The 17,500-nt window shown below is 44.0% G+C and overlaps 1 protein-coding gene across 8 annotated transcripts in view; it reads left to right on the top strand.

The window, feature by feature from the left end:
* The window catches only part of LOC135094011 (ATP-dependent RNA helicase A protein-like), a 23,538-nt gene that overhangs the window by 789 nt on the left and 5,249 nt on the right, over nt 1-17,500 (top strand). For 3 of the 8 annotated variants that reach the window (XR_010263542.1, XM_063993717.1, XM_063993715.1), the window contains exons 2-19: nt 2,083-2,148; nt 2,515-2,632; nt 4,830-4,919; nt 5,832-6,004; nt 6,146-6,412; nt 6,974-7,113; nt 10,766-10,812; nt 11,189-11,415; nt 11,830-12,003; nt 12,890-13,087; nt 13,250-13,410; nt 13,663-13,831; nt 14,516-14,713; nt 14,968-15,217; nt 15,525-15,619; nt 16,075-16,287; nt 16,658-16,832; nt 17,191-17,367. Coding sequence is in view for 7 of the 8 variants with exons in the window: in XM_063993717.1 (XP_063849787.1) it covers nt 4,838-4,919; nt 5,832-6,004; nt 6,146-6,412; nt 6,974-7,113; nt 10,766-10,812; nt 11,189-11,415; nt 11,830-12,003; nt 12,890-13,087; nt 13,250-13,410; nt 13,663-13,831; nt 14,516-14,713; nt 14,968-15,217; nt 15,525-15,619; nt 16,075-16,287; nt 16,658-16,832; nt 17,191-17,367 (2,746 nt within the window). In the remaining variant the exon portion in view is untranslated. Of the gene's footprint in view, nt 1-2,082; nt 2,149-2,514; nt 2,633-4,829; nt 4,920-5,831; nt 6,005-6,145; nt 6,413-6,973; nt 7,114-9,900; nt 9,957-10,765; nt 10,813-11,188; nt 11,416-11,829; nt 12,004-12,889; nt 13,088-13,249; nt 13,411-13,662; nt 13,832-14,515; nt 14,714-14,967; nt 15,218-15,524; nt 15,620-16,074; nt 16,288-16,657; nt 16,833-17,190; nt 17,368-17,500 lie in introns of those variants that run through there. The other 5 variants (XM_063993719.1, XM_063993718.1, XM_063993720.1 and 2 more) reach the window with 4 other exon arrangements.

The raw sequence follows: 17,500 nt of genomic DNA on the forward strand, positions 1-17,500 counted from the left end.
GCCTGGCTACCTCTGCCAACCTGATTCAACCTGTGGATTTCAAAATTTTTTTGGTATTTTTCTTAACTTCTTTATTCTGCTCGTATGGCATGTTTTTGTGGTTTATAAAAATAATGATTTGCTTTAGAAGTGTTTTCGTTGCTTGTGTTGAGTTGTGTTCCATTTTGTGTTGCTTTACGAAAATGTGGGGAGTTTTTTTGGCAGTATTTTGACAAACTTGTTTTTTTATTTCACGCTCTAGTTACGTCTTTTGTGTTTCTAAAAATTGCTTATGATTTTTAAAGTGTTTTTTCGTTCCTGTTGAGAGAAATAAGTGGACTTTAAAAATGGTTTATGGTCCTGTTAAAAGTTGTGTTTACAACACTTTTTATGTTATTGTCTCTCTATTTCGGCTTGTAACTAACTTTTCATTGCTTGAAAAAATAGTTTGTATGTTTTAAAGTGTTTTATGTTGTTATTGAGTCAAAATAGGTGGACTTTTCAGTGGTTTTTAATCGTATTTATGTTCCAACACTTGTTTTTTACACAATTTCGGTTTTATTTTTTTACTTCTTGTTCCAGGTAACTTTTGATGGTGTAAGATGATAATTCAGATTTTTTAAAATTTTTTACGTTTCTAAAAATTCAAATGTTGTGGACTTTTCAATGATTTAAATGGGATCGAATATTTCAACAATTTTTCCATAATTAATTTGGATATTTTTTAAATACTACTCAGGCTGGAGCTGTTATAATATTGTGGAAAATTGTTAAAGTATTTGTCAAGTCAGAATATATAAGGCATTCGAGCCTAGCTCCATTTTTTCGAGGGGTCAATTTCATAATGAAATCCGTTACGGTACGTAAATTAGCCGTGACGTCACGGCCGCCATCATGGACCGGGGACCTTGATCGGCTCCGCTGTCTCCTCGATAATATTTATCGTATTTTGCAGTGTTTTCTTGGTGTTTCCAAGTGTTTCTAAACTCAGACGTGTAGATAAGAGTAGAATGAGTAAGAAAATAAGAGAAATAGAGGCGAAAGAGGAAGGGAGAAGGAATAGAGGAGGTGGTAAAACAGAAAAATGGTAAGAAAACAATATTTAGGTTAATTTTCCCTGCTGCCCTGTCTGTCTTTGTGGTATTTGTCTTCCGTGACAGTGCTTTCAGTGTATTTGGTGTGTTTAGGGAGTGTTGGAGTGTGTCTGGAGGTGTTTAGGGGGTGTTGGAGTGTGTGTTGATGGGGTTTGGTGATGTTTGAGTCAATATTTAGCGTCCCTGGTGTTTTTTGGGGTGTCTTAGGCTTGTTTAGGAGTGCTTTAAGTGTGTTTTGGACTGTTTTCAATGTTTTGGGGTGTTTCAAGTGTATTTTGGGTTGTTATAGATGAGTTTGGGTGTGTTTTGTGTGGATACGGGTGAGTTTTGGGTGCGTTTGTGGGTATTTTAGGTCAGTCTGGGTATGTTTTGGGGTGTTTTAAGTGTGTTTTGGGCCGTTTTCAGTGTTTTGGGATGTTTTAAGTTTGTTTTGGGATGTTGTGGATGAGTTTGAGTGTGTTTTGGGTAGGTACGGTGTGTTTTGGATGCGTTTTAAGTCAATTTGGGTGAGTTTTGGAGTATTTTAAGTGTGTTTGGGGATATTTTGGTGCACTTTCGATGTGTTTAGGATGTTTTTTGTGCGTTTAGGAGTGTTCTGGGTATGTTTAAGGTGTTTTAAAGTGTTTTAGTGTGATTGGAGTTGCTTTTGATGTGTTTTGGTTATGTTATAGGCATGTTGCAGATAAACATTGGGTCTTTGAGGGTAGATGTGGTGTGCTTGAGGTAAAATAAAAGATTCTGGGGTGTTTTGGGGAAGGGCTGTGATAATAGAAGCGTGTCAGGTGTGTTATAGCGTGTGTTGTGATATATGAAGCTACACGATGCAAGTGTGTGGGATGTCTGGGTCTGGACGGGGTGTTGTGGTGTTAGAGTGCTAGCAGGGGGAGGTACTGGAGGTTGTAGGAATGGGTAGAGGGTAAATAGAGAGGTACACTGTAGGTTAGGTTAGATTAGGCGTTGATTGGTGTTGATTGGTGTTGATTCAGTAATACAATCTTTTTTTTTTCAGATACAAATGTAGAGGGACAAAAGAGAAAGGCAGGAAGACCACCACCACCAGCACAGTGGAAGAAAGGTTAGAGACAAGCGGGGAAAGTAAAAAAAAAAAGAATAATTAAACGCTTGCTGTCTTTTATTATCTTGAGTATATAATGGTTATATGACTCTCTCTCTCTCTCTCTCTCTCTCTCTCTCTCTCTCTCTCTCTCTCTCTCTCTCTCTCTCTCTCTCTCTCTCTCTCTCTCTCTCTCTCTCTCTCTCTCTCTCTCTCTCTCTCTCTCTCTCTCTCTCTATATATATATATATATATATATATATATATATATATATATATATATATATATATATATATATATATATATAAAACCTAAATTCTGTATTTGGAAAGTGGCAGTTTTGCATAATATATGGAATAATTACATGAGTACGATAATTTTACCAGAAGTACAGTAATTTCAACCTGTGTAATACGATAATATGGCCAAAACAATCTGGCAACGCTGCTCCCCGTCACTACCAGTCGCCGCCCGCTGAGGAAGGAGGCAAAGGAAGCTACGTTGGTAAGTACTATTGATTTTAACCTTATTTCCCTGCATGTACTATCGGGAACACTCGAATATAGTTTGAGAAATGCATGACAGAAGCGAAATAACACTTGTGAGTTATTGTGAGGGTATGGAAGGGTTAATCTTCACGTAAACACACACATGCACGCCCGTTTTGGATCAGTGGCTCATATTAGGTTAGAATTTTGCCGATAGTACGCCGTTTTCTGGGCATTCATAGTGCACAGGAGTAGCTTGGGGCCTGGGGGGAGTGTGAGGCCTCGGGGGTGGAAATGTAAGACTGTTTGAAGTGTACCCAGTAAATTTAGAAAGGGAGGCAGGCCGGGAAGGTTGAGATGGGCTGAAATACGAAGATATGTATAGCAAGAGCCTGTGTTTACGTGTATTTATGACTCATTGGGTATATATTTAAAGTTAAGACGCAGATTGAAGTGTAGCCAGTAACAATGGGAAAGAAGGCAGGCCGGGAGTGTTCAAACGGATTGGCTAGTCGCTAAACAATTTTTCTCATTACCTGTAACCTTTCGGACTTTTTTTTATCTACCTCAGTCTCTTAATTAATATATTTAGTGTAGGGAATGTAATGATTTGCCATCCCTTTTTTGTTGTTGTTTTTTTATTTACGTAGAAGCAAAAAATTCATGAAAATAATTGTTGGTTTTCCATGACTGTGTGTGTGTGTGTGTGTGTGTGTGTGTGTGTGTGTGTGTGTGTGTGTGTATGTATTAAAATCCCCAGGATTGTTTAAAATATTTAGGAGTTTACTTACGTTGATGCCATGTTACAGCAAGGTTAGGTTAGGCAAATGTTGTGTCTCGGCAAGGTTAGGTTAGGTTAATGTTATGTCTCGGCAAGGTTAGGTTAATGTTATGTCTCGGCAAGGTTAGGTTAATGTTATGCCTTGGCAAGGTTAGTTTTAATGTTACATCTAAGCAAAGTTGGGCTAGGTTAATGTTACATCTCGGCAAGGTTAGGTTAGCTTAATGTTATGTCTCGGCAAGGTTGGGCTAGGTTAATGTTTCGTCTCGGCAAGGTTAGGTTAATGTTATGTCTTGGCAAGGTTAGGTTAATGTTATGTCTTGGCAAGGTTAGGCTAACGTTATGTCTCGGCAAGGTTAGGTTAGGTTAATGTTATGTCTTGGCAAGGTTAGGCTAACGTTATGTCTCGGCAAGGTTAGGTTAGGTTAATGTTATGTCTTGGCAAGGTTAGGTTAATGTTATGTCTCGGCAAGGTTAGGTTAATGTTATGTCTTGGCAAGGTTAGGTTAATGTTATGTCTCGGCAAGGTTAGGTTAGGTTAATGTTATGTCTTGGCAAGGTTAGGTTAATGTTATGTCTCAGCAAGGTTAGGTTAATGTTATGTCTTGGCAAGGTTAGGTTAATGTTATGTCTCGGCAAGGTTAGGTTAGGTTAATGTTATGTCTTGGCAAGGTTAGGTTAATGTTATGTCTCAGCAAGGTTAGGTTAATGTTATGTCTTGGCAAGGTTAGGTTAATGTTATGTCTCAGCAAGGTTAGGTTAGGTTAATGTTATGTCTTGGCAAGGTTAGGTTAATGTTATGTCTCGGCAAGGTTAGGTTAATGTTATGTCTTGGCAAGGTTAGGTTAGGTTAATGTTATGTCTTGGCAAGGTTAGGTTAGGTTAGGTTAATGTTATGTCTTGGCAAGGTTAGGTTAATGTTATGTCTTGGCAAGGTTGGGTTAGGTTAATGTTATGTCTTGGCAAGGTTGGGTTAGGTTAATGTTATGTCTTGGCAAGGTTGGGTTAGGTTAATGTTTTGTCTCGGCAAGGTTGGGTTAGGTTAATGTTTTGTCTCGGCAAGGTTGGGTTAGGTTAATGTTACGTCTCGGCAGGGTTAGGTTAATACATGTCAAGATTACTGATGCAAGTCCCAACTGTGTTCTAAGCCCCACCACATCCGTCCCGGGGCCACCGCAACCCACACCTGGGAGCCAGCAGGTGTGGGGTGTGCCCCGGGCCAAGAGTAAGGGGTGAGGCTCCCTCCCCCATGCTATTACAGGTGTGTCACCCTCGCAGGTGTGGGCTGGCATGTATACTATAGCACACATTTACTGGTGATTAGTAGTAGTAGTAGTCTTAAGTAACATTATTTAATTGTAAGTCACACAAACTATCATATGTTTATTTAATTCTCTCTCTCTCTCTCTCTCTCTCTGCCGTTCTCCCATAGACGCAGCGATGACAGAAAACGTGAAGTCATGGCTGTACTCTTACTGTGGCAAGAAGAAAATAACACCCAATTATGAAGTCCGGAATTCTGGTAAGTCACTGCGGGATGAAGGAACACCCTAGCGTCTCGTACAGGGACTGCCGCGTGTCTGCTTGACGGCTCTCTGGTGGTGATGGTACAGCTAGTGATGGTGGTAGTAATGGGTGTTAGCAGTGGTAATAGTTTATTGGAGTTTCGTTTATGTTCGTTTAATACAGGGAATTGAATGTGTCAGCTTGATGGCTCCCTGCGCTGACCCTCGTGTTCTTGTGTTCCCCGCATAATCATTCTCCTGGGGACTGTGTAAAATGCTGGGAATTTAATCTAAAGGTGGAATAAATCTTCACCCATGATAGGGAAGAGCTGGAGATTAGAAGTCATCATGAATATACAATGCTACAATTACACAGTTCAGTATTAGAAGAAGCCCCTCAGTAAAAGATAACAGTTAATGTACAGTGTTACGAAGCCCACAGGGAAGTCATGCTGGGTGTACAGTATTAGAAGCCCCTCAGTAAAAGATAACAGTTAATGTACAGTGTTACGAAGCCCACAGGGGAAGTCATGCTGGGTGTACAGTATTAGAAGTCCCTTGGTGAAAGATACAGTTGAGATACAGTGTTACAAGGCCCGCAATGAAAAATACAGTCAATATGCACTATCATTAGGCCCACAGTGTAAGGTTTAATTACCCTAAAATGTTCTAATTCTCACCATGTCCGTCCCGGGGCCACAGCGACCCACACCTGAGAGCCAGCAGGTGTGGGGGTGTGTCCCGGGCCAAGAGTAAGGGGTGAGGCTCCCTCCCCCATGCTATTACAGGTGTGCCACCCTCGCAGGTAAGGGCTGGCATGTATACAATAGCACACATTTACTGGCTGTTGAGAGAAAGACACAAACACACACTCAAACACACAGATAGTCATTGCAGGCCCTCAGCCTAACACCCGCTTGGTAACACAGGACCCAAACAGAGGCAGAGGTTCCTGTGTGAGCTGAGGGTTCCAGGCTACAATTATGTTGGCGTCGGAAACTCCATCAACAAGAAGGACGCTCAGGCCAATGCTGCAAGGGATTTTTTGCAGTTCCTCATTAGACAAGGGGAGGTGTCCGTCAACGATGTACCCGACCTGCAGGTGTGTGTATTTGGAGGGGGTATGGGGTGTTTGGTGTCTGTTGGGTGTAAGTGTCTATCAATCTATTCATCTGTTAATCTATCTGTCGATCTATATATTTGTCTGTCTGTCTGTTTATCCATCCGTCCAACACATCTACAGGGCTCTGATGGCGGCAGTGGTGGGGGCGTTGGCACCATTGGTAGCATTGGTAGCATTGGTAACAACACAAATGTAGACGTGAAGCCGTCTCTCATGGGGGCACCACCAGGCCAAGGGCTCCTCGGGGACGGCCTGCTGCCCCTGTCTGCCCCGATGGCCCCCGTTCCTGGTCTGAGGGACGAGGGAAATGTGTACCTGCCCATCCAGCGAGGAGGCCGCCCCATGACCTATATGGAGCGTGTGGAGGAGCGGAAGGCTGTGGAGGAGGTGAGTTTTGGTGGTGGAAAGGGTGTGGAATGTGGAGAGGAGATGGGTGAGTGTGTGGTGGTGTAGTGTGGTGTGGTTTGGGAAGGTGGAGAGGAGGTGGGTGTGTGTGTGGTGGTGTGGTGAGTGATGTGGAGATTGTGGTGGATCTGGAAGGTGGAGAAGAGGAAGAGGAAAATGTAAGTTAAGTGGAGGAAAGGAAGGCATGGTGGTGCTGGTCATAGGTGGATAAAAGGTGGAGGAGTGTTCTTAGAGGTGGATGAGAGGACAAGGAAGAAGTGGAGATGAGAGAATAGTGTAGAATTGATGAAGAAAAGGAAGATATGGAGGTGGAAGAAAGAGAAGGAAGATGAAAGGGAGAAGGAGGGAGAAAAAGTGGAGTTTAGCACCTTCCACTTCAACTATAACCAACCAAACACAAGTGGAAGAAGTGGATTCACTCTTAATTCCACAGTCACTTTAACACTCACCCTCTTCACAAACAAATAGATTGAAATAGAAAGGTGGAGGTTAGCAGACCTTACCTGACATTCCACCCCCAACCACTCCCACTCCCTCACCCAGGCGGAGGACGTGGATCTTACGGCCAGCATCCACGGGAACTGGACGGTGGAAAATGCCAAGTCACGTCTTCACATGTTTTTGCAGACAAACAAGATCAAGACAGATTACAAATACAGTGCCATTGGGCCAGATCACAACAGGTAAGACCCCCACACCTGCTCTACACCTGTTTATACCACCCCACATCTGTCCATACCTCCCCACACCTGTCCCACATCTGTTCCACACCTCTCCAAAGCTATCTACACCTGTCCAGAGTTGTTTATACTACCCAATATCTCTCCATACCTCCCCACACCTGTCCAAAGCTGTCTACATCTCTTCTGTACCTCTCCACACCTGTCCAAAGCTTCCCACACCTCCCCATAGCTGCCCACATGTCCCCCAAGCATATGCTACAGATATCTACACACACACACACACACACACACACACACACACACACACACACACACACACACACACACACACACACACACATGCACAAACACACCTGCTGGTTTGGTAGTGTTGTAATGTTTTATTTTTTCAAGTATTTCAGCTTTTTAATTTTTCATTGTTTTAGTGTTTGAAAGAAAAAAAAATTGGATTATTATTCATTTGTTATTTGTTTAATTTTGTGTCGTCTTAATGCATTTTGTTTTCCAGGCATTTTATTTATTTATTTATTTATTTATTTATTCGTCATTGCTTAAATGTTTGGAAGTTTGTGCCTTTATTGTTCATTATTCAATATATTCAGAGTTTTATTCATTATTTTTTTTATTTGTATGTAATATTTAGAAGTCTGCAGATGCTTCTTCTTCTTCCTCTTCATTCAATTTTCAGAGTCGCAGAATATTGCCGAATACTTTATTATGGTTGTTTTCTCTCTCTCTCTCTCTCTCTCTCTCTCTCTCTCTCTCTCTCTCTCTCTCTCCTTTCCACAAACTCTTACTTCCTTCCTCTTTGTTATTGTCTTCCTTCATCTCTCCTCTTCTTCTCTTTCTACAAATTTCTTTTTTCCTTCCTTTTTTTTTATATCCTTCTCTTCTTTTTTTTGTTATTGTTTTCTTCCTTCATCTCCTCATCTTCCATTCCTACAAACTCCTCTTCCTTTTTTTTTTTTTTTTTTTTTTTTTTTTTTTTTTTTTTTTTTTTTTTTTTTTGTAGTCTTCCTCCTCCTCCTCCTCCTCCTCCTCCTCCACGGGTGAAGTGTTCAGGTATCCTTGTAGAGACATACTGAAGGCCTTCACTGTGTTCAGACTTGGGTACCTGAGAGATCATTGAGGTGGACGTGGGGCGGAGGCTGGCCTTGGTAGAGTCCTGGCTGGGGTACTGCTGGTAGTGTCATGGCCACCTTTGTCGACCTGAACTCACTAAATAAGCTTTCAAAATTGCATTATCTCCCATTACAATACAATTATCACTGGAAGCAGCAAGAAATAAGTTGAAAATACCGTACTTTCCGCTAGAGCCTTTTAACGTCACTGAAGTCAGACACGGGAAGCTTAAAAACTATATCTTGTACCAGAGCCACCTTTGCAGCAACTTCTGTGTTCTTGAGTGTTTCCGTGTCTTGTCTTGGGTGTTTCAGACAGTTTGTGCTGGGAGTTATTGTGGTTTTCAGTTTAGAATCGTAAAAATGCCTTGCAGACCTAAGATTTTCCACTAGAGCTGTTAAACTGTCACTAGAACTATGAAAACACTTGAAAAAACCCAATATTTCCCACTAGAGCCTATTGAACCATCAATAGAATCACCAAAAAACCCAGCAACTTCCATAAGACCTGTACAGAAGCAGTCGAGTCAAGACAAGGAAACAGAGAGAGAAAAAAGTCCTTAGCATTTTGGCAAGGGTGGCGTCAGTGAGTCAGCATCACCCGTCAATGTCACCTGTCAGTGTCACTCTGTAATGTCACCCTCTATACAAGGTGGTAGGCCAGATCCTCCACCCCACATCCACACAAGACCAGTGAGAGTTGCCTGCCACTGCACACCTTGCCTTGCTGACCTAATGTGAGGTTTAGGTTGGTATGGATGAATATTACTGTCATATATAAAGTGGTAGGCCAGATTCTCAGCCCCATGTTCAGACCAAGACTATCGGAGTGTTGTCTGCCACTGGGTACCTTGCCTTGCTGACCTAATGAAAGGTTTAGGTTAGTATGGGACGGTGGTGACTCAGATGAAGCCGTGAGATGAAGCGTGAAGCCTTTCTCTCATGGTGTTGTGAGGTGTAGTAATGAATGGTAGTGTTTGAAGCCATGAGATGAAGCATTGAAGCCTCTTTTCATGGTATATGGGATGGTTAGTTACTGAAGCCATGAGTTAGAGAGTGAAGCCTTTTCCTCATGGTGCTGTGGTGCCTGGGAGGAACACTGCTCTGCTCTGCTCTGCTCTCTGAAACCCGGCGCCCTCAGCAGCACTGGCTGGGCACAAAGGCTGAAGGCGCTCTCTCTGTGCTGAGCCAGTGCTGCGTGCCGTGGACTAACTGCAGGGAGGTGTGATGTGACCACCTCCTCTCTGCCCCAGGCCAGGCTGAACGCTGCATGCACTCCTGAACACACACACACACACACACACACACAGAGTTAACAGGACACAGCAGTCTTCACACACACACACACACACACACAAAAGAGATGACACAGAAATCTGACTGGAAATATTTAAATGACATAAAAGGTAGGAAATTTCTAGTACAACAAAAGACTAGACTACAAAAACAAATGATAGAGATTAGGAATACACAAAAACTGGAGGAAAAACTTAGGAAACATCGAAAAGAAAGCAGAACCAGAGTATAGAGACCTTTTACACCTTCACACACACACACACACACACACACACACACACACACACCAACAGTTAGGGGAGCAGTGCTGGCCTGGGCTGGGGCAGAGAGACCCCTGCTTGACGATACATGAGAGAAGTGTTCCCCCCAGGCCGCAGCAGAGGGACCCCCACCCCCTGGCCCTCAAGTCACCTGCAGCAGACCCAGGTAAGTCCTCGTCAGGGAATGCAGTTTTTATTTTTTAAGAGATACTGGTCTAGAGGGCTAAATAAACAACAAAAGAGAGGCCTATTGAGTTTCCAGTGCCTGTTGATGTGTATAAAGGCCTACTTTGGTGTCTAAGGATGTTATGTTATGTTATGTCACCTGGGGCCTTGCATTAGTGGCTGTCTTAACACGTCTGGCCTCAAGGGTTGTCACACAGGAACATGCAAGGGCCGTGTTGTGGTGTTCAAGTCACGGAGGGTTTGCTGTTTCGGAATTTGTAATTTTTAAGTCTCTTCCTGGCTCTTTTAGGGAGTGTGTGTGTGTGTGTTTTCTTTCTCTTTCGTTTTGTCTTTCTTTCCCCTCTTTCTCTCACCTGATACACACACACACACACACAATCACTGGAAAGAAGATACAAGCGAGAAACAAAAACACAAGCAAGATTCAGCAGATACACAATTAAAAAATGAAAAAACAATTACAATGAACAAGCCACCAGAGTTTCATCACACACCAACACACTTCCAACTCCCCAGGAAACAAGTAAAGATGAACACTTAACCCACACCAACCTGACCCCGCTAATTAAACCCATACACAAAACCAGCACTCAGATTAATCCTTCATTACCCTCAAGAGAATAAAGATGAACACCTGACCCACACTAACCTTACCTCACTAATTAAACACGCAGACTAACACTTCACTACCCTCAGAAAATAAGATGAACACCCGACCCACGCTATTAACAATACCTGCCTCAGAAATGGGACTCTTACCTCACTAATAAAACTCTTGCCTCACTCCAGGAGCTTCGTTGCTGAGATGTCTTTCTACGTCAAGCAGCTCCAGAGAAGTAAGTGTTGAATTGGGGGTTCCTTCTGTTTGTTTGTTAGTTTGTTTGTTTTGTGAGTGTTGGATGGGGTCATTTTTGTTTGGCTTGTATAGTTAAGATAGATTGGTTTTGTTCCCTTGTTTGTGTAGTTTATTTAAGGTAGGTTCATTTACTTAGTTATCTAGTTAATTTGAAGTATAGACTAACCACTTTACTTATTTATCAGGTTTGTTTCAGTTTTCTTCCTAATATCAACAAAAAAATTAATTTATAAACCTAATTTACATCCTCCACAGAGAACAAGATTGATTAAAACACTTGCCGATTTACCATACATCTCTTTTTCCCCCCAGATCTTATAAGAATAACTTAATTACCTTTTTCCGCATCCTCCCAGACATCTACGCGAGAGAGACGGGTTCCAACAAGCAGGCGGCCAGCAAGAGTTGTTCACTGTCCATCGTGCGTCAGCTGTACCATCTCAATGTGATCGAGGCGTTCTCTGGCACGCTCAAGAAGAAGGAGAGCGAGAAATTGAAGCCGTATGATGTGCAGTTGATTCCAGACCTCATCACTCAGTTGGATGCTGCCGTCAAGAGTACAGGAGTGATGCCGGTGTTCCCTGTGAGTGGTGAGGTGGTGGTGAAATAGTGGGAAGTGATGGAAAGGTGGTGGGGAAGTGGTGGTGAGGTGATAGGGAAGTGATGGGAGGTGGTAGTGAGAGTTATTTTTGTGTTAGAAGTCAGTTATCATCATTACTTTGTTTGGTGTCGTTATTTCTCCCTTACTGGATTAAACGATGAAAGAATTATTATCATTTTTTATTTTTGCAGTTGTTTTATCACATCTCTCACGTCTTCCACACACTGTCTCCAGGTCTCAAGTCTTCCCACTGGTCTTATCTTTGCCTTCTGTACACTCTTCAGGTCTAGTCTTCCCTCTGGTCTTCTTATCACATCCACAGACACACACACACACACACAATCCTAAAATCCTTCCTTTTATAAACCAACCAAACCAAGTCTAACCTCTCAACAGGGAAACGACCCAACCATATCCGTCAACCTAGCAAGCGACGTGAAGCTGGCAGAGTTTGACACCCCTGACGCACCGCCCAGCACAGGGGGCATTGTGTCCTGGTCGCCACCGCAGCCCAACTGGAACCCCTGGACTTCTTGTAACCTGGATGACAGCCCCATGGCTTCTATGAGCGTACGTCTGTGTGTGCGTGTGTTTGTGAGAGTGGAGTATTCAGGGTATTTTCTTTTCCTACCTTCTTTTTTGTAGAGGCACTAGTCCAGAGCAACTTAAAGGATGAAAAGAAGGGTCCACTGTGAGATGCCAGTTCCTCGTACTACATTACTTCAAGCACTGTCAGTATACAGTGTGTGATCTTCGTTTTACCATCAGAGTACAGGGCTCAGCTTTTGACAGGCTCTAGTAGAAGTTAGTGGGGGTGTTCAAGGGTGTCTTTGTGATCGTAATGATAGATTAAGAAGGATTCTGCATCGGTAGCCACTTTTAACAGCAGGTTGTGAGTGTTTTACAGACTTCCAAGGGTGTTTTTTGTGATTCTAGTGAAATTTTAACAAAGGAGAAAAAAACAGCCACAAGAACCTGACATCTCAAGTGTATAGCTTTGAAACTACCCTTATACAATACAGACCTATGTAGAACAATGACAACAAACCACTTAGAAAAATGACTGAGTGTGGGGCTGGCTGAGTGTGTCTCCTTATCCACACAGAGAAACTTGACCTTATCATCTATGTGGCCTTTGAAACCATACTAATGAAAGGCCAAAACAATAGTGCCTTGAAAGATACCAAAACACTGACACTGAAAAGACCAAAACACTGAAGGAAACAGGGCCGAGTACGCCTTCTTACCCACACAGAGAAACTTAATCTTATCATCTGTGTAGCCTTTGAAATCACAACAAGAATAATAAAACCAAAATACTGAGAAAAACAGCTGATTTCCTCTCTTTACCCTACAGAAAACTTGGACTAACTGAGGAAAATAACACAGCTTTGAAGAACAACCTGAAGTCAAAGCACTAAAAGAAAACAGCTGATTGTTTCTCTTTACCTTGCAGAAAAACCTGGATCAGCTGAGCCAGTCGATGCAGCAACACTACCAGGACCGTCTGCAGACCGACAACCGCCTGCAGCAGATGATGAACCAGCGTAAGGACTTGCCAGTGTTCAACAAGAGGCAGGAGATTCTGGCGGCCGTGTACGACAACCCCGTCACCATCATCAGGGGCAACACTGGGTGCGGCAAGACAACCCAGGTAATCGGCTTGCCCTGGCTTGAGATTGTGAGGCACTTAATACATGTACCAAGTGTGTTTTGGCCTTAAAAGTAGTGAGATAAAAAGAAGTATAGATTATTTAGCAGATATACTAATACACACACACGCACACACACAATAACACACCCGAACCCCCCACAGGTGTGCCAGTACATCCTGGACGACTACATACAGTCTGGGTCAGGTGCCTACTGTTCCATTGTGGTGACTCAGCCGCGTCGTATCTCAGCAGTGTCCGTGGCCGACCGCATTGCCTGTGAGCGAGCAGAGGAGCTGGGCCGCACTGTGGGGTACACTGTCAGGTGCGTCAAATCTCCTTGTGGTGTGTTGACTGGGGTGTTGGTGGTAGCGGTGGTGGTTGTTATTATTGTAGTGGAGTTGTGGGTCTTGGTGATGGTTCTATTTCATTATAGTGGATGGAGGAGGTAGTTCTGATCTCAATGTAATGAATTCTCACCTCCAAGCTTAACTTCTCTACACGCAGTCCTCAAGTCAGAAACTGGTCCCAATACTTGTCATCCTACAGAGTTTCATCCATCCTTCCATCCTTCCAGGTTTGAGAGTGTGCTGCCCAGTCCATACGGCTCCATCCTGTTCTGTACGGTGGGCGTGCTGCTTAGGAAACTGGAGTCTGGCCTGCGGGGTGTGTCGCATGTCATTGTCGACGAGATTCACGAGAGAGACATCAACACAGACTTCATTCTCATCGTTCTCCGAGACATGGTGGGTGCTGTGTCCTGCTGTCGCTTGTTCTGTCTCATTGTGGATGGACGTGGTGGTTCTATTTCATTATGGTGGGTGGAGGAAATGGTTCTGTCCTATTGTATTGTGGGTAGTAGGCTGAGGCGGTGGTGGTGGTGTCATTGTATCACTCCTTTCATTGTTACTGTCATTATTGTCATCTGTATTATTCTATTCAGTATTGTTGCTATTGCTGTGTATTTGGGAAGTGTTGTTGTTATTGTTGTCACCATCATCTGTTTCATTCTGTCCACCATTCTTGTCCTCAGTCATAGGAAGAGTCACCACCATCATCATCATCATCATTAACTGCATCATTCTAGTCAGCATTCTCATTTTCCTACACATGATTCTTGTTCTCACTTACTGGAGCTTTAGTAACAGCTATTATCATCATCATTGCCCCATACATGATTCAGTAACCTTTAGAATGCTTCACAAAACCCTAAAAGCAGAACCAGGAACAATATTGAACTGTACATGTAGCAGGAACAGAATTACTAATCATGGCTTTTGTAATTGTGGATTGGAGTAGATGTGGGGGGTAGAGATAAACCAGTGTACGTTGTGGGGTGTTTGGTGCTTAGCCTGGGCCGCCCTGTGTGGGTACCCAGCCTGGTATAGAGATAGATACAAAATTAATACCCTTGTCTTCATCATCAACAGGTGCGTGCGTTCCCAGACCTGCGCATCATTCTCATGTCAGCCACCATCGACATCTCCCTCTTCCACAACTACTTTGGCAACCCGATGGTGATTGAGGTGGAGGGCCGCGCGTTCCCTGTGCAGGAGTACTTCTTGGAGGACTGCGTCGAGCTTACCAAGTTTGTGCCGCCGCCAGACACCAGGAAGAAAAACAAGAAGGTGGGTCACACTGAAACTATATCTCTTAATTTTGGAACCCTTGGCATTTAAAGAGGCCTGTTGTTTCTCTTTAACTTACTCAGAGAAGGACAGGAAGGTGGGTCACACAAACTATATCCCACAGTTTTGGAACCCTTGGCATTTAAAGAGGCCTGTTGTTTCCCTTTAACTTACTCAGAGAAGGACAGGAAGGTGGGTCACACAGACTATATCCACAACACACTAGTCACCTAACTGCCACCTCTCCCCACCAGGACAAGGACGACGAGCTTCCGGGCGACGAACCAGAGGAGAACCTAAACATCGTCAGGTCAGCCCATTACTCAGACGCGACCCGCCACACGCTGTCAATGATGAGCGAAAAGGACATGAGTTTTGAGCTGGTAGAGGCGTTGCTGAAGTACATAGACTCCCTCGGCATCTCTGGGGCTGTGCTGGTGTTCCTCCCCGGCTGGAATGCTATCTTCGCCCTCATGAGACACCTCAACCAGCACCCGGTCTTTGGTAAGGGGCCTGCTGTGTTTGTGGGCTGTTGGGTTAGGTTAGGTGAAGTTATTGTTGGTGTTAGGTTAAGTTAGGATTTTTTTCTTAGGTTAGGTTAAGTTAGGTTAGGTGGATTAGTTTTTTTTTATCATTTTTCCTCATAGACACTTTTTATTTCAAGCATTTTCAGACCATAAATAAATAAATAAACAAAAAAAAGAGAGAGAGAAAGAAGATGCAGTGTTTCCAGACTAGAGAGGGAGAGAGAGAGAGAGAGAGAGACGTCATTACAAACAGACCACTTAATACTATGTCTATCCTCCACCAGGGGGCAGCAGGTACACGGTGATGCCCCTGCACTCCCAGCTGCCCCGGGAGGACCAGCGTCGGGTGTTTGACTCAGTCCCGGATGGCACGAGAAAGGTGAGGCTGCGATGGTACTTATCACCACTCCCTTGTTTGTGCGGTTCTGGGGGTGACTGGTGGTGCTTGTGGTGGTGGGGATGATGTAGTGAATTGGAGTGATGAGAATGGTTTTTTAAGAGGCTATTTAAGGTCCTTCATGGTTTTCCTCCTCCTCCAGCATCCTACAGTAGTCTAATAAGGACCTGAGAACCCTTTTTAGTATCCTTCACAGTCCTGCTCATCCTCCAGTATCCTAAATACCTCTCAGTACCCCCTACTCTCCTCCTTCGCCATCCTAAAAACACTCCAGGACTTTTTTTTACCATCCTTCACAGTCCTGCTCCTTCAATATCCAAAGACAGTGAAGTAAGGAGCCAGTTTAGCATCCTTCATAGTCCTGCTCTCCCAGTATCTTAAGACAGTGAAGTAAGGAGCCAGTTTAGCATCCTTCACAATCCTTCTCCTCCTTTTAGATCATCCTGGCCACCAACATCGCCGAGTCATCAATCACCATCAATGACGTGGTGTTTGTCATTGACTCCTGCAAGGCCAAGATGAAGCTGTTCACCTCTCACAATAATATGACCAACTACGCCACTGTCTGGGCCTCTCGCACCAACCTGGAGCAACGCAAGGGCCGGGCGGGCAGGGTGCGGCCAGGCTTCTGCTTCCACCTTTGCACTAGAGTAAGAGGGTGGCTGCTTTTGATGTCCTCTCTTTTTTCATTTTTTTTTCTCTATTTGTTTCTCCTTATTTCCACATTAGCACAACACACCACAACATGACCCCACCTCACCTCCTTACCATACAGTTTAACCCTCACAACCTAACTTCATCTCCCTAGTTTTAAACCCCCTCACAACCTGACCTAACCTCACCTCACCTCCCTACCACAGTAAACCAGTGTCCTTCCTATATATATAAAAAAAAAGAACCCTCACAACTTAACCTAACTTCACCTCCGTACCCCAACATTAATCCCCCAACACAGCTGCCTCCCCATCTTCTGACACTCAACCCCACCCACGCAATATAACCTAACAACCTCCCCTCTAGGCACGTCATGAGCGTTTGGACGAGCACGTCACGCCAGAGATGTTCCGTACACCGCTTCACGAGGTCAGCCTGTCCATCAAGCTGCTCCGTCTTGGCTCCATTGGCGAGTTTTTGTCCAAGGCCATCCAGGCGCCCCCCATCGATGCTGTCATTGAGGCTGAGGTCACTCTCCGCGGTGAGTCTTAACCTGGAGGAGGAGGAGGTGATGTTGAAAGTATGAGAAGTGCTGGTGGTGGTATTAGTGAAGGGAGGTGTTGGAAAGGTAATGATAGGGGAGGTACTGGTGGTGTCACTGAGGCTGAGGTTACTCCCTGCGGTGAATCTTAACCTGGAGGAGGAGGAGGTGATGTTGAGAGTATGAGAAGTGCTGATAGTGGTCGTGAATGAAGGGAGATGTTGAGATGATGGTAGTGTGTTGAAGAAGAGGAGGAGGAGGAATGGGAGGAAGGTGTTGGGAAGGTAATGGTACTGTAACATCAGTAGTAGTAGCAATAGTAACACTCCCTCCCAGCTAACCCCTGCCATCCCCACAGAGATGAAGTGTCTGGACAAGATTGACGAGCTGACCCCCCTTGGCCGCATCCTTGCCCGCCTGCCTATCGAGCCACGCCTGGGGAAGATGGTCATTCTGGGCTGCATCTTCTTCTGCGGTGACGCCATGTGCACCATTGCCGCCCACAACTCTTCCTCGCAGGAGATATTCATCATTCGTAAGTGATGGTGATTGTGTGTCTGGGTGTGTGAGAAAGTGACTTTTCATTTCTTTCTCTTTCCTACCCTTATTTTCTTAGTCATCGTAGTTCTTCTCATTCTCTCTCTTTCTGTCCATCTCACTAATGCAAG

Source organism: Scylla paramamosain, chromosome 44 (assembly GCF_035594125.1).
Source record: "Scylla paramamosain isolate STU-SP2022 chromosome 44, ASM3559412v1, whole genome shotgun sequence".
Classification (NCBI taxonomy): domain Eukaryota; kingdom Metazoa; phylum Arthropoda; class Malacostraca; order Decapoda; family Portunidae; genus Scylla; species Scylla paramamosain.